This window comes from Beauveria bassiana (genome assembly GCF_000280675.1).
Source record: "Beauveria bassiana ARSEF 2860 unplaced genomic scaffold BBA_S00006, whole genome shotgun sequence".
Classification (NCBI taxonomy): Eukaryota; Fungi; Ascomycota; class Sordariomycetes; order Hypocreales; family Cordycipitaceae; genus Beauveria; species Beauveria bassiana.
Window position 1 is genome coordinate 556,136 of NW_007930841.1, and position 13,738 is coordinate 569,873.

General features: G+C 56.3%; 7 protein-coding genes across 7 annotated transcripts; 3 read left to right on the forward strand and 4 right to left on the reverse strand.

Moving 5' to 3' along the window:
• Nucleotides 1-192: 192 nt before the first annotated feature.
• BBA_02921 (glucose dehydrogenase) lies at nt 193-2,327 on the forward strand (the record flags this gene model as incomplete). Its single annotated transcript, XM_008598018.1, has 3 exons — nt 193-313; nt 431-1,729; nt 1,858-2,327. 3 exons carry the CDS (start codon nt 193-195, stop codon nt 2,325-2,327), a joined length of 1,890 nt encoding a protein of 629 aa, XP_008596240.1.
• A 522-nt stretch (nt 2,328-2,849) lies between these two features.
• On the reverse strand, nt 2,850-3,254 carry BBA_02922 (uncharacterized protein; the record flags this gene model as incomplete). Its single annotated transcript, XM_008598019.1, has 1 exon — nt 2,850-3,254. The coding sequence occupies one exon, from the start codon at nt 3,252-3,254 to the stop codon at nt 2,850-2,852; it is 405 nt and encodes a 134-aa protein (XP_008596241.1).
• Nucleotides 3,255-4,156: 902 nt separating this feature from the next.
• Nucleotides 4,157-6,237, reverse strand: BBA_02923 (glycosyltransferase family 22; the record flags this gene model as incomplete). The annotated part of the gene is made up of 4 exons (XM_008598020.1): nt 4,157-5,260; nt 5,313-5,732; nt 5,797-6,055; nt 6,161-6,237. 4 exons carry the CDS (start codon nt 6,235-6,237, stop codon nt 4,157-4,159), a joined length of 1,860 nt encoding a protein of 619 aa, XP_008596242.1.
• Nucleotides 6,238-7,397: 1,160 nt separating this feature from the next.
• Nucleotides 7,398-9,158, forward strand: BBA_02924 (NAF1 domain-containing protein; the record flags this gene model as incomplete). Its single annotated transcript, XM_008598021.1, has 1 exon — nt 7,398-9,158. The coding sequence occupies one exon, from the start codon at nt 7,398-7,400 to the stop codon at nt 9,156-9,158; it is 1,761 nt and encodes a 586-aa protein (XP_008596243.1).
• Nucleotides 9,159-9,457: 299 nt separating this feature from the next.
• BBA_02925 (peptidase family M28) lies at nt 9,458-10,895 on the reverse strand (the record flags this gene model as incomplete). Its single annotated transcript, XM_008598022.1, has 3 exons — nt 9,458-9,724; nt 9,783-10,523; nt 10,707-10,895. 3 exons carry the CDS (start codon nt 10,893-10,895, stop codon nt 9,458-9,460), a joined length of 1,197 nt encoding a protein of 398 aa, XP_008596244.1.
• A 472-nt stretch (nt 10,896-11,367) lies between these two features.
• On the reverse strand, nt 11,368-11,926 carry BBA_02926 (cupin domain protein; the record flags this gene model as incomplete). The annotated part of the gene is made up of 2 exons (XM_008598023.1): nt 11,368-11,746; nt 11,886-11,926. 2 exons carry the CDS (start codon nt 11,924-11,926, stop codon nt 11,368-11,370), a joined length of 420 nt encoding a protein of 139 aa, XP_008596245.1.
• A 528-nt stretch (nt 11,927-12,454) lies between these two features.
• On the forward strand, nt 12,455-13,522 carry BBA_02927 (alcohol dehydrogenase zinc-binding domain-containing protein; the record flags this gene model as incomplete). The annotated part of the gene is made up of 1 exon (XM_008598024.1): nt 12,455-13,522. The coding sequence occupies one exon, from the start codon at nt 12,455-12,457 to the stop codon at nt 13,520-13,522; it is 1,068 nt and encodes a 355-aa protein (XP_008596246.1).
• Nucleotides 13,523-13,738: the final 216 nt, after the last annotated feature.

Consider the following 13,738-nt stretch of genomic DNA (forward strand, 5'->3'; position numbering starts at 1 on the left):
TGCAAAGCTTGGACCTGTTCCCGGAAACCTCAAGGGGCGACAGGTTCCCGGAACTTTTTCTTTCTCTGTCATACTCTCTCTACCCGTGTAACTCTGACAGTCACAATCTATGCCCCCTGCCACACTTTTTGACTTGACCACATTCTCACCACAAACCTCATCAGCTTCTTCAAGAGTTGATTCACAGCAACCATGGCGCGCAAGCACAGCAACCCCATGACCAATCCGCTGCACTATGCGACGCCGCAGCTTCTCACCGGCGCGCCAGTGACATACACCACTGCTCAGCGAAAGCTCATCGGATACGACTATGGTAAGACACCTTTCCCCCCCTAGCACACGTTGAGAGAGGAGACAGAGCTCGCGCACTTCTGGCCCTCAAACTTCCTGGCAACATGAACCCCATTGACGCTTTTTTTACCAATCACAGTCATTGTCGGCGGCGGATGCGCTGGCTGTGTGCTCGCGTCCAAGCTCTCCGAGGACAAAGACGTGACGGTGCTGCTCCTCGAGGCGGGCGGCCCTCACACGGGCATCCTCGAGGCGCGCGTGCCGCTGCTCTTCTCCAAGCTCTTCCACGGGGAGCACGACTGGGACTACTCGACCGTGGAGCAGCCGGGCCTGGCGTACCGACGCATGTACTGGCCGCGCGGCAAAGTGCTCGGGGGCTCGACCACCATCAACGCCATGATGTACCACCACGGGACCCGGTCCGACTACGACGAGTGGGCCGACGCGCTGGGCTGCAAGGGCTGGTCGTACGCGGACCTGGCGCCGTACCTGCGGCGCATGGAGAACTTTACCGCCAACCCGCAGCGGCCGCCCATTGACCTGCAGCACCGCGGCACCGGCGGCGAGTGGCAGACGGGCTACTCGCACCTGTCGCCCATGGTCGAGGGCGGCTTCCTGCCGGCGTGCGCCGAGGCCGGCATCCCGGCCACGCCCGACATCAACACCGAGGCCGGCACGCTGGGCGTCAGCCGCTTCCAGACCTTCATCGACAGCAAGGGCGAGCGCTCGTCCATGGCGACGGCGTTTTTGACGCCCGCGGTGCTGCGCCGGCCCAACTTGTACGTCGCTTGCCACGCGCACGTCACGCGCGTGCTCTACGACCGCCTCGACAGCAACAAGCAGCCGTGCGCCATTGGCGTCGAGCTCATGAGCAAGCGCGGCGGCGAGCGCTTCGAGGTGCACGCCCGGCGCGAGGTCATTCTGTCGGGCGGCGCCGTCAACACGCCGCAGACGCTGCTGCTGAGCGGCATCGGCCCCGCCGAGGAGCTGCGGAAGCTGGGCATCTCCGTCGTCAAGGACAATGCCGCCGTCGGCCGCAACCTGAAGGACCACCTCTGCCCGACGGGCGTCCTGCTCAAGAGCAAGACGGCGTTTACGTACGACTACCTCAACAGCAACCTCTGGGCGATCCCCGCGCTGCTGCGCTGGCTCGTCACCGGCGGCGGCCCGCTGTCGAGCAACGTCGGCGAGGCGGCCGCGTTTATCCGCACCGTGGACCACCTTTCGCCGGCGACGAGGCCGGAGAACCTGCCCAAGGACTACTCGTCGGGCGGTGTCGGCCCGGATGTCGAAATCTTGGGCGCGCCGATTGCCTTTATCCATCACGGCGAGGAACCGGCGCCAGACAAGACGGGCGTCTTTTCCGTCGGGCCCTGCCTGCTGCGCCCGCAGAGCGCGGGCACCATTACGCTCAAGTCGACTGACCCATTCGACCACCGTAAGTTGCCAAAAGAATACTCCTCCCCTTCCCCCCTTCCCCCCCTCTCTTTTCCCATTCCCCCCTCTCTTTTCCCACTACCAAGATTGTGTGTCCGTGCCATGCTAACGTTTGACGTAAAAACAAAGCCATCATCGACCCCAAGTACTTTAGCGACGAGGGCGACAACGACCGCAAAGTCATGCTCGCTGCTCTGCGCCTGTCCATCAAGATTGCGCAGAGCCCGCACTGGAAGCCGTACGTCGAGGAGATTCCCCGCTGCGACGAGCCCGGCCATCTCTGGTGGCCGTCGTCGAGCAGCGACCCGGACAGCATCCCCGACGAGCAGCTGCTGGCCTTTATGAAGGAAAAGGCCTTTACGCTGTACCACCCGGTCGGCACGGCGCGCATGGGCCCCGAGGAAGACGCCGGCAACAGCGTCGTGGACCTGGACTGCCGCGTGCACGGCGTCGGCAGGCTGCGCGTCGTCGACGCCAGCGTCTTTCCCGAGCAAATCAGCGGCCACCCGACGGCGGTGATTGGCGCCATTGCTTACAAGATGAGCGATGTCATCAAGAGGACGTTTACGCCGGCCGGACCGCCCTTGGCCAATCTGTAAAGCGGATTTTTTTGTGACCTGGCAGATTGTGTGTGTGTGTGTGTACTGGTCTTTGTCTAGTTGAGTCTTTTGAGATTCTTTTTTAGCGTCACAGATTGACTTGCATGTTTGCAAGACATGCATTTCTTTTGAATACCGTGTCTCACACATGTCAAACTCGTGATATACTTGGAACACATGTGAATGAATATATTGAAACTTTTCATCTTACAGTCAGAAAAATATAGAAACTGACATGTGCGAGGAATTCGCGCTGAAAGAAGAAAAGGGTGTAGAAGAGGAGAGAGAGTAGGTGCACATGAAAACGCCAGCGTATGCATCCGTCTAAACCCGAGACCCCACCTCTTCTTTGGTCGCCCAGAAAATGCAGACAAGTCATAAAGTCATGAAAATCATTTGAAAAAAAAAAAAGAAAAAAAAAGGCAAAACATCAAAATATGCGGTAAAAATCAAAGAAGAAAAAAAAGCATGACACACAAGACAGGGCATAGAAAGACAACAGGCTCGACGAACGAGGCTAACCTAGGTCCTCGCCGTCCAAGCCCCTTCGCGAGCCACCTCGGCCAGGGTCGACTCGTCGCTCATTCTACGACGGCCTCCGCCCGACTCGGACGCAATGGTGCTCGCCCGCGCAAGAGACTCCAAGTCGTCCCGGCTCTCCGCCGGCTCCAGCGGCTCCGGCAGTCTACTGGGCACCAAACCGTTGCTGCTGCTGTAGGTCGTCGCGGTGTAGTGGCTGCCGCCGTTGTTGTTGTTGAGCACCCGGCGCGGGCGGCGAGCCGGCTGGGCAGAGCGGCGGTGGCGGACGCCGGGCTTGTCACCCTGGGCAAAGGCCGCGGCGAGCTCGCGCTTCTTGTTGCGGCGCTTCTGGCCGGCCTTGTAGAGGGACTTGCTGCACGCAATGACGACGATGATGATGGAGGCCATACTGGGATGGGAAGTAGAGAGAGAAGAGAGAGAGAGAGAGAAGAGAGCGGATTTTCTTTTTCTTTGGGCACGCTTGGTAGGTGATGCGTGTTGGATTGCGGGGGAGGAGGAGGGTCTCGGCGGGAGGGAGAGTGTTCTACAACCTCGCGTGCCGAAGAGAAATAGTTAAAAGGCCAAAGTGAAGTGGTGGTGAAGATGACAGGCACGGGAAACAATCGAGCAAGGAAGAGAAAAGATGAGGGGAACGCGGCATCAACAAGCAAGCATGCACATTGATAACGACATTCCTTTACTCCGCCGTCGTGCACGCATGGAAATACTACCTCGTTAGTTTCCCCCATGAAATCCGCGGGTGTGTGTGTGTGTACCCCCGTTCAAGTAGTGCCGAGCGCCACAGAACTAATTAGTTATAACTTGAGTCAACAAGGGAACAAAAGAAAAGAAACGGCGACTATTGATTTGCCAGAAAATAATCCCTCTGCCAAAACTGACCTGCAGTAGCTTGAGAGAGCCCTCGGGGGTGGCTTACCCCCCTCGCTAGTGTTGTGGTGGTGATCCTGTTATGGAAGGTCTGGAACTGGGCTTTTGGAACTATTTTATTATGGATTTGTTTTGGCCCGCCGACGAGTCTGGTTGGCTGGATGGCTCAGATGGCGTTTTTTACAAAAGCAACAACGCAAAAAGACGCACATTTGAAAAAAGGGAAATCTGATGCCGACTTTTCCGTAACATTGCTTTTCACTCTTCCCCTCCCTGGATAGAATTCAGAAACGATTTGTTATTGCACATTGCACAAAGAAGCCCTTCTCCCAGCCCTTCCTTCTTGTACATCATTAATAGGCTTCAGGAACTAGCCTGGCCTGGCTGGCCCGCCCCCCTCGGGCAGAGGGCCATCCTTGACGTCAGCCAAACATCATCTCGCCTGGCTCTACCCACATGCCTTGTTCCGACGGCTTCTTCTTTTGAAGCAGGCAGTGCTGTCCCCAAGTCCGCTTCAGCGACGCGGGCACGCCAGGCACGTCCGGCACCCAAAAAATGCGCGCCAGCAGCGGCGTCGTCTCCGCGTCCATGAAGCGCTCGCACTTGACCGTCTCCCACCGCGATGTGTCGGCAACATAATCGGGTTCGCGGGGCGGGGCCGTGGCTGTGCGCGCCGGGTACTGCGTGTCCACCAGGAACGAGCACATCCGCAGGTCCACGTACTTGCCTGGATCCTCCTCGTTGCGGTCGTTGAGCCCGTTGGTGGGCAGCCACGTCCCGCTCCAGAACCCGAAGCCCGTCTCCGCCTCGGAAAACTCCCCTGGCAGCAGTCCGCGAAACTCGGACGGGATAAATTTGGCGTGCATGTCGCGCGGCAAAAAGTACGACGATGGGAAGCGGTACCACTCCTTGCCAAAGCAGACATTGTCGCTCTCGCCACCCAGTGCCTCCTCGCCGTTTGAGTCGCCCCAGAGCGGCGAGTACACCTTGAGCGGTGCCGAGTACGCTTCGTAGATGCCGTAAATGCGCGACAGGCTGATGTCGAGAGAAAGGAACATGACGAGTACGACGCCAAAAAGCTTGAGTCGTGCTGGAATCATGCCGATCAAGCTCTTTTTATTGGCATTTCCAAGCGCGGACAGAAGAATGTGCAGCGACATGGACGCGTTGAGTGCCAGAAACGGGTACGCCGGATACATGAAGCGCTCCTCTTTATGAGGCTGCATTGTGAAGATGCCGAGCCACATGTAGAACGGCGCAAGAAAGACAATTGCACGCAGGCCAGTCTGGAACCCATGGCCAGACGGCGAGACCAACTTTTGGACAACGAATAGTGGTAGTGCAAGCAAGGCTAGCACAAACCAGATGTTGTAGTTGAGCGCCAGGTTCTTAAAGTAAAATGTCCACGGCTCTGTGCCGTAGAGGTCGGGGCCACCGGTCGATGAGAATATGTTGTACTTGACAATATTCCAGCTGACGACGGCCATCTTCTTGTAGAAGAAGAGGTTGATTAAAAAGTCGACAAACTGCTAAAGTTAGCCTCGTGCCATGCGTGGAGCTTTTGCATCTTTCACACACCAAGACTATCAGGCCTGCGACAACTCCACGAGCGACGCGCATGATGCATTCAATAAAGGCCTCCTTGTCGCTGAAAAACGCAAAAAATGCCTCCTCAAGCAGGAATGGCGCGCACAGGGCGGCAGCAAACGGCCACCCAAGTATGCCCCCAGTGGCGAACCAGAAGATGCCATGCGACGTTCGGAGACCGCCGCGCCAATCCATAAACGAAGCAGCACCGAGCATTGCCATGTACATGGCAAAGCTAGAGGGCAGGTATGCGGCAGCGGCGTGAAAGTTGCCGGGACTCGTGACGGTCGCAATCATGAAGAAGAGACCGATTCGCGCATTGAGCGTCGTGCTGGCAACCTGGTAGAAAAGTACTTGACAGAGAGCGCAGACGAAAGCGAGAATGTAGCGGACAAAGTAGAATTCGGCGACCTAGGTCGAGAGGTGGTTAGCTGCGTCAGGCGTACTCCTCAGCCCAGCCAGAGCTTCTTCGCACCTTGTTTGAGCGCGGCAGCAGCCGTCGAAAGCTCCCGACAATGGAATGAAGCGCGACATAGAGCCAGCTGCGGATGGCATAGTCGGGCGAGTACTCCCACGTCTGCAGGCCGTAGCCGTGCGACAGGTAATGGGTCGGCTCCCAGTAGTTGAATGTTTCGTCGCAATCTTGGATGGGCGCAAAGGCAGCGGCAATCAGGTTCGCGACGAGGAAAATATAGAATGCCTTGATCGGCTCAATGGCGTATGCGCTGAGACGCCTGGTCGTGGCAGAAAAAGGGTTCTCACGCGTTAGCTGAGGCTTGACCCCGAATTGCTGTTGCGACGGGCCGCCGCTATTGCCCAGCACACACCCCGACACTCACTTTTTCTTCGCATGCCCAGCGGCTGGATGTTCGAATTTTGGCTGAGAAGCCTCTTCCGCCGTGGTTTTTGACGCCATGGCTGTGTAATGGTCTGGGGATGCTTGATGGTCCAAGAGAAGAAGTCTCGCCAGCTCTCGTACAGAAACCTGTCGTCATTGCTCTGGATCCCCGCTAGCGTTGAGGTACCCACCATAGCTGCCGATCCAGGGTTCACGAATCGGAGGTCAGGAATGACATGAACATGGGATAATCAGATGATTACATGGGCTGGACACTTAAGGGAATCAGTCCTTTTTCAACGAAGCTCATGATTCGATGAGCTGGTCATCTTGGCGTCAAGGGCAATTGGTCAGACTATTGTTTGGGGATTCGTCAAGGAGAAAAGGGCCTCGTAGCAAAGCGACCAAGAAAGAAAGAGGATTGTAAAATATGCAACTTCAAGGCTAGAAGAGTGTGAAAATTTCTACTGTTTTTTGAATGCTACAGCAGAAATCAAGTGGTTTTCAACCGCGCAAAAAGTCTTTAGCTGGGATCGTGGACGGGCAGTGTTCCCAGAAAAGATGGTGGATCGAAGGGTGATCCAAGATAAGCCAACCGGCTTTTAGAGATGATATATGAGAGGCAAAGGACACACGTTCAAAGTGTCTGGAAAGTGATGGGTAAAGGGCCGATTCGTCGCGCCGTATGGTGCATGAGTGGCCTGACTGGCTGAGGTCTGTTCAAGATCACGATACTGGTTTCGTAAGTCAATTAGCTTGGCGCTGACGGAGTATTACTTCAGTATACCTGGTCATATTCCGTTTTTGAATCACTCTCTTTTCGTGTCTAAACCAGGTCATTGAGTGGTCACAGCCGCCTGCAAAGCTAGGCCACAGCACGGATGCTACAGCGCAAGATTATAATGCCTGAGCAGCATACATCAAATTAAAAACTCGTGAAAAATTTCGACACATATCTGAAAATGAAAAACTCTATAGAAGATCTGGTTTGAATTTTTTTTTAAAATTTCGACGAGATGCCATCAAGCAACGGTTACAAGTGACTGGCAACAGGTTAGCGGAATAGCCGTCTCCACCGCTTCCGCTGCTAAGTTGACCCACCTGCAACATTTTCTTTCTGCCGTTCATCGCTATCTTATCGTCCGCAAAAAAAAAAGTTGGCAGCTCTCCGACCTCTTTCCCTCTCGACTACATCCTGGCCGGAGTATTTTTGGTACATTATATGAATTAACACAACCATGTCGGGCTTCCAAATTCCCGGCCTGGGACAGGCCAAGCCTAACGAAACACTGCCGCCGCTGCCACCCGACCTAGTTGCTGCCGCTGCAAGCGCTGCTGGGCACGAGGACCTCCCAGATGCGCCCGAGACACAGACGGCCGGAAACCCAACTACGGAGGCTTCAGCCCCGGCCCCGGCTCCGGCTGCTACTGATGCCGACGCCATGGCTGTCGACGAGCAGCCCCCTGCCAGTCCGCCATCTCTAACAGGAGCCCTCGAAGCCGCGATTGGCGGTCTCGCCAGCCAACCTACGCAGCAGCCGCCCGCGGAAGAGCAGCAAGCACCCACGACAGAGCAAGAAGCATCCACTCAAGAGCAGCAAGTACATCAGCAGACAGAACAAGCTGCGCTCCAAAGCGTAGATCTGCAAAACGACACCGGCGAGAACCCCGAGTGGGAGATTGACTCCTCCCCCTACGAGTCTTCCGAGTCCAGCTCCGATTCCTCTTCCGACTCCGACGACTCTGACAATGAAGGCTATGAAATGCTGGGCGTCGAGGAGACGGCACGCATGCTCATGGAAGCCGGCTCCGACGACGAAGGTGGTGGCCCCAGCGGCGGCGCCAAATCTGGCGCCGCCGCGCAGCTGCGTACCAAGAACGAGCTCGCCGACGAACCCGTCATCGCCCGTCCCGACGTTGTCATCACCGAAGACATGCCCCTCGAAGTTCTGGGCGCCATCGAGCACATTGTCGACACGACAGCGCTCGTCGCGGGCGTCACCCCTGGCGAGTACCAGGTACTAGACTCGGGCTCCGTGCTGTGCACCGCGTCGCGCGTCGTCGTTGGCGCCGTCGCCGAAACCATTGGCAAGGTCACGCGGCCCATGTACACAGTGCGCTTCAACAGCGCCGACGAGATTGCGGAGCTGGGCCTCGCGGTCGGCACCGACCTCTACTACACGCCCGCCCACGCGACCTTTGTCTTCACGGCGCCGCTAAAGGCCGTAAAGGGCTCCGACGCTAGCAACCTCTACGATGAAGAGGCTGCCGCCGATGAGGTCGAGTTCTCCGACGATGAAAAAGAGGCCGAGCACAAGCGCGCCGCCAAGCAAAAGAAGAAAGATAAGTGGAAGGCAAATAACCCAGAAAAGGCAGCGGCTGCTGCCGCGGCCCGCACCAAAGATCACCCCCTCCGGCAGCAGCACAATGTCGATGCGGGCCTCAACTACGACGACGATGAGGATGGCCCGTACAAGCCCCTCGCGCGACCCTCGTCACTAGCCAGCGGGCCTGGCGCCTCGCAGTACGATCAGCCCCCATCGTCCTCCCGACACGGCGGCGGTCGACGTGGAGGCGATTTTCGCGGTCGTGGACGTGGCGGCGGTCGCGGTAGCGGCAGCCGAGGAGGATATGCTCGTGGTGGGGGCGGCGGCAGCAGCAGCAGCAGAGACGGTTACTCGCTGCCTCCCCAGGGCAACCAGCAGCCGCCGAACCACTACGCCCCGCCTCCGCCCCAGTCCGTGCCGCAAGGCGCGTTCGGGGTGCAATTCCCTGGGTGGCCGCCCGCCGCCGCTCCTCCGCCGCCGCCGCCGGGCTGGCCTGGGTCTGTGGCTGCTGCCGCTCCGCCGCCTCTTCCGTCAGCGGGGCAGGGCGGCAGCGGCTTCAACATTGATCCAGCCATGATTGCGGCCATTATGGGGCAAATACAGGCGCAGGCCGCCAATAACGGCGGGCAGCAGCCCCCGGCGTGGAATGGACAGCAGCCGCCTGGCCGGTGAATGGTAGTGTCGGGGCATGGTTATTGGGCATGTGTGTGAATATAAGCGGCGCAACGGTTATTCAAGCTAGGCATTCAACAATCATTCGCATAGAAATCAGGGGTTTTGAGGCGTTACAAGGTTCATAAGGCTATTTCGACGATGATTGGAGCGCTTGGCTCCGTAGAGGACTAAAAGGACATTACAATTTGGGGTAAAATCTCGAATGCGTTTGATAATTGATGAAATGCATATTCTTAGGAACAAAACATGGCGCTACCGTATTCGCTGCAAAGTGAAGATGCCAGAGTCTATCATGATTACAGCTCGAGATTGTCAAGGCCGCCGTCCTTGTCAAAGTCATGGGTGCCGAGCTCGTAGACCAAGCCAAGCGTCATCTTGGCGTGCTGGAGCATGTGATCAAAGGAGAGATACTTAATCAGGTCCTCGGTAGTGTGGATATGAGGGTCAGAATTCTCGAAAGCAGACTCGATGACAAATGCAGATGGGTAGCCAGCCTTGGACGCCGAAGCGTGGTCGGAGCAGGCATAGCCGCACTTGGTTTCGACCCAGGGAATATCGCAGTACTATAGTGGGTTAGTCATGAACCTTGTTGCTCAGCGAGAAAGAGGAGAGAAATCGCACCTCTTCAATGACGACCTTGATAAACTTGGTCAGGCCAGGATCGACAAAGTCCATAATGACACCGACGCTCTCGGGCTTTCCAGCGTCGAGAGTGCCCTGGATGTAGCCAGTCATGTCTTGCTGGAGCATAGCCTTGACGGCCCGGCCACCTCGCTCATATTCGCTAAAGATTGCTTGGCTTCCGAGTAACCCGCCCTCTTCGGCGCTATACCAGTGGAACTCGATTGTATTTTGGGCCTTGCCGTTGACAATGTCCTGAGACTGGAGAATGGTGCGGAAAGCCTCCATGATGGTGACGGTGCCGCTGCCGTCGTCGTCGGCGCCGGGGGCGGCGAGAACCGAAGGCAGCCAGAGGTTGGTGGAATCCTGGTGGGCGCCAATCACAATCGTGTTGTTGGTGCGGCCAGGAATAGTGGCAATGACGGAGTGCTGCTGCCAGGGGTGCGGGAAACTCTCCGCAAAGACCGTCTTGTCGGCGCCTGCTTCCTTGATGATGCTGTTCACTTTTTCCAGGACCCAGTCCGAGGATTGCAGGCCGGTTTCGGATCGAAAGTATCGAGTGTAGAAGCTAGTAAGCTTCTCGAGGTTCTTTTGCATTTCACTCTTTGAGAGCGTCTTGGCGAGCTTGTTGACTACCTTTTGCTGAGACACCTTTTTGGGGAACTGAACGACAGTGTTGGCTCCAATCTTGGAGGCGCCGAGATTGCGGGTTTCGGTAATGTCCATGAAGTTTTGGCCGTTCTATATTGTCAAGCATGTTAGCGCATGGCCATTGTAGAGTCTCCGACACCGGACAACAGCGAGAGCGTTGATCAGCCAGTCACAACAAAAGCTGATGATGGGAAAAGCAGGGTTGTTGATTCTGGCATCTCAACATCCTTTTTCTGATGCCCCGTGTCAGCTGGAGAGTCGCGAGCTGCTCACGCGGCGAAGCTCCCATTTATCCTCCTCGGTGACCCATTGCTGTTTGCCGGGCGCCGTCTCGATCAGGAACTTTTCCTCGGGGTGTAGCACGACATGATCGTTGGAGGCGCTGGCGGTGCCTTTTTCGATAAAGCGTCCTGCGACGGCAGGGACGCAGGCGGCCAGTACGGAGGCTGTGGAAAACTTCATCTTTGCAGGTTGTGTTGAGGATGTTGAGAGGATGAAACGAGACGATGACGTGCGGAGAACTGACCCTGAGTACCTAGCCTAGCCGTCACGGCAGCTTGGCAGCATGGGGCTGGGCCCCCACTTCAACGGCTTATGTGCCAATAGAATTCGGTCACTCAGAGAGTCGCCCCGAGTCTACCTAGATCTAAATTGGGATTAGCATACTTCTTATTCGGGTCAGGCTCAGGCAGGTTTCGCGCAGTAACAGCACTACAAGTAATTCTGTAGGCCCGATAACCACTATATTGTGACACTGCACCTACTATAAATGGCATGCTACCTGGCAACTTGGGTAGTATTACTGCTGACCACGTTATCACGGCAGCTATTAACATTGAATGATAAGCAATCATCAATTTATAACCCGTGATGCACTAGGAAAAAAATATATTATTCAGAGTGGAGTTGGGTACAACGTCGCACCTAGGTAGACCTAGAGCTTCACATCGGCAAACTCCTCGTCGATAACAGTCAACCCTCCATATCCGCCCTTTTCCACCACCTCGTCGTCGACCACCATGGTCGCCAGCAGCTTGGCCGTCTCAGTCGTGCTGTAGTTGTTGCTGACCTTGTGGTGGCAGCACGGCGCCTCGAAAAAGCTCTCACCCTTGGTCAGCACCTGAGTTTCTTCGTCGTTCATCTTGTTGATGACGGTGCCCTCGAGCACCAGCACCGACACGGACGCGCCCGCGTGCTTGTGGGGGGGCGTAGCCGCGTTGGGCGGAAAGTTGACAATGATGCCAATGGACGACTTGCCAGGGCAGTTGGGCAGCTTGTAGTGGTAGGCAACCTCGACGGATGGCAGGGGACGGCTGAGAGCGAGACAAAGAAAGGTTAGTCTGGGTATTAAAACCTTCTCAAATCTGCTCCAACTCTCTCAAAGAGCAGCAAGGTCGCATGTAAAGTTGCTCTATGTTGAGACGTTGGCGTCTATATCTTGTGATTACATACCCGCGCTCGTATTTGGGAAGTTCGGGGATTGTGAAAACCATCTTGAGGACGAATTGTCGGGAGCTAATTGGGGTTGATGTAAACTGAGGTTTTTTGGAATTCAGAATGATTAAAATCGACTTTTCTGAATCTCGACGGCTCTACTTATACATTCAGCATCGAGTACAAACTGTTGTCTTCCGCTTTCCGGCACCGCGTGGGGCTCAACATCCGGGTCGCCGAATACCCGCATACCCTATCGATACGCATTCCCGCCCCCAGCGCCCGATGCGGCGATGCCCACCCTAGCTAGTTTCGGATACCACCCGGGCAGCGCAGGTCCGATGCCATTATTTGCTTAGAAAACGGCTTTTTTTTCTTTCCAAATATTATCGAGACTTGTTCGTCTTGTCTGTATAAAAGGCTCCTGCTTTTTCTGTCTATAGTAGTGACGGTCGCCACCATCAGCTTCCTGCCACAAAGCGCACATCAGCATCAGCACCAGCTCACTACCACGGATCTGTGATTTCTTTGCTCAACTATTCTTAACAAACACAACATATTACTTGCCATCTCAACCAAATTTCGGCATGTCGCCTCTGCCCTCAACAATGAAAGTGGTCCACCAGCCGGACCCCAAGTCCGTCCACCTGGTCCTCGACGACGGCCCACTGCCCACGCTTTCCCATCCCGAAGATTGCCTGATTCGCATATACACCGCCTCACCATGTCTCGGTGAGCTGCACTGGGAGGAGAACTTCCCGTCCCTCTTCGAGCCCGGCCGCGAGAGGGTCCCGTGTACCGAGGCGGCTGGCGTCATCGTCCAGGCCCCGCCTCCCTCCTCCTCCTCCGTTGCCACGTGCAACCAGCGTCCCTTCAAGCCAGGCGACCACGTCTTCTTCCGCGTCGAGCCGTCCATGACGGGTAACTTGCGACAGTACTCCGTGGCCCGCACCTCGCAACTGGCGCACAAGCCTAGCAACCTAGGCTGGGTGGAGGCCGGCGCCACGCCTCTGAGCGCGCTGACGGCCTGGCAGGGCATCTTTGACCAGAGCGCTCTGGACCCCCGCGGCTTGTTTGGCGATGTGGGCGCTCGCCGGGCCAACGCGAGCCTCCGCGTCCTCGTCACGGGCGCGTCGGGCGTGGTTGGTGGATGGGCGGTCCAGTTGGCAGCCCTCGCCGGCGCTGGTGCCGTCGTAGCGTACGCGGGGGGCAGGTCGTCGGCCGAGCATGTCAGGGGGCTTGGCGCCACCGAGGTCATTGACTATAAAGAACAAAGCTTAACGGAGTGGGTGGCGCAGGACCCTGAGGGGCGGGCCGTAGACGCGATTCTGGACTGCGTCGGTGGCGTCACCCTGGGTTCCTGCTGGCACGCGGTCAAGGACGGCGGGTTCTTGCTCAGCGTCGCAAGTGATCCGGCGCAAGTAAAACCAGAGGACGTGGGAGAAAAAAAATTGTCCGCTTCAAAATGGTTCCTCGTGGAACCCAAGGGAAGCCAGCTCGCTCAGATTGCGACACTAATGGAACAAGGCAAATGCGTCACCAAAGTGGACAGCGCGGTGGATTTCGAAGACTTTCAGACGGCCTTTGATAAGGTAGAGCAAAAGACGGCCAAGGGAAAAGTTGTCATCAAGGTTTCGCAGTTGAACGGCAAGTGATACATACGTCTTTTCCTGACTCTTATAGTTGTGTCATCCTGCCTGTATATATAACTATTTTCGCACTCAGGATTATCTGCAGGCACCTTAGCTATCGACTTTGTTTTGATCACGAATTTAAAAGAGCAAAGTAATTAATTTATTCCATCTTTATTATTAGTTCTCTAGAAACCCAACTTATTGTAGTCTTGCCGACTTGCCGGCAAGGGCACGCCG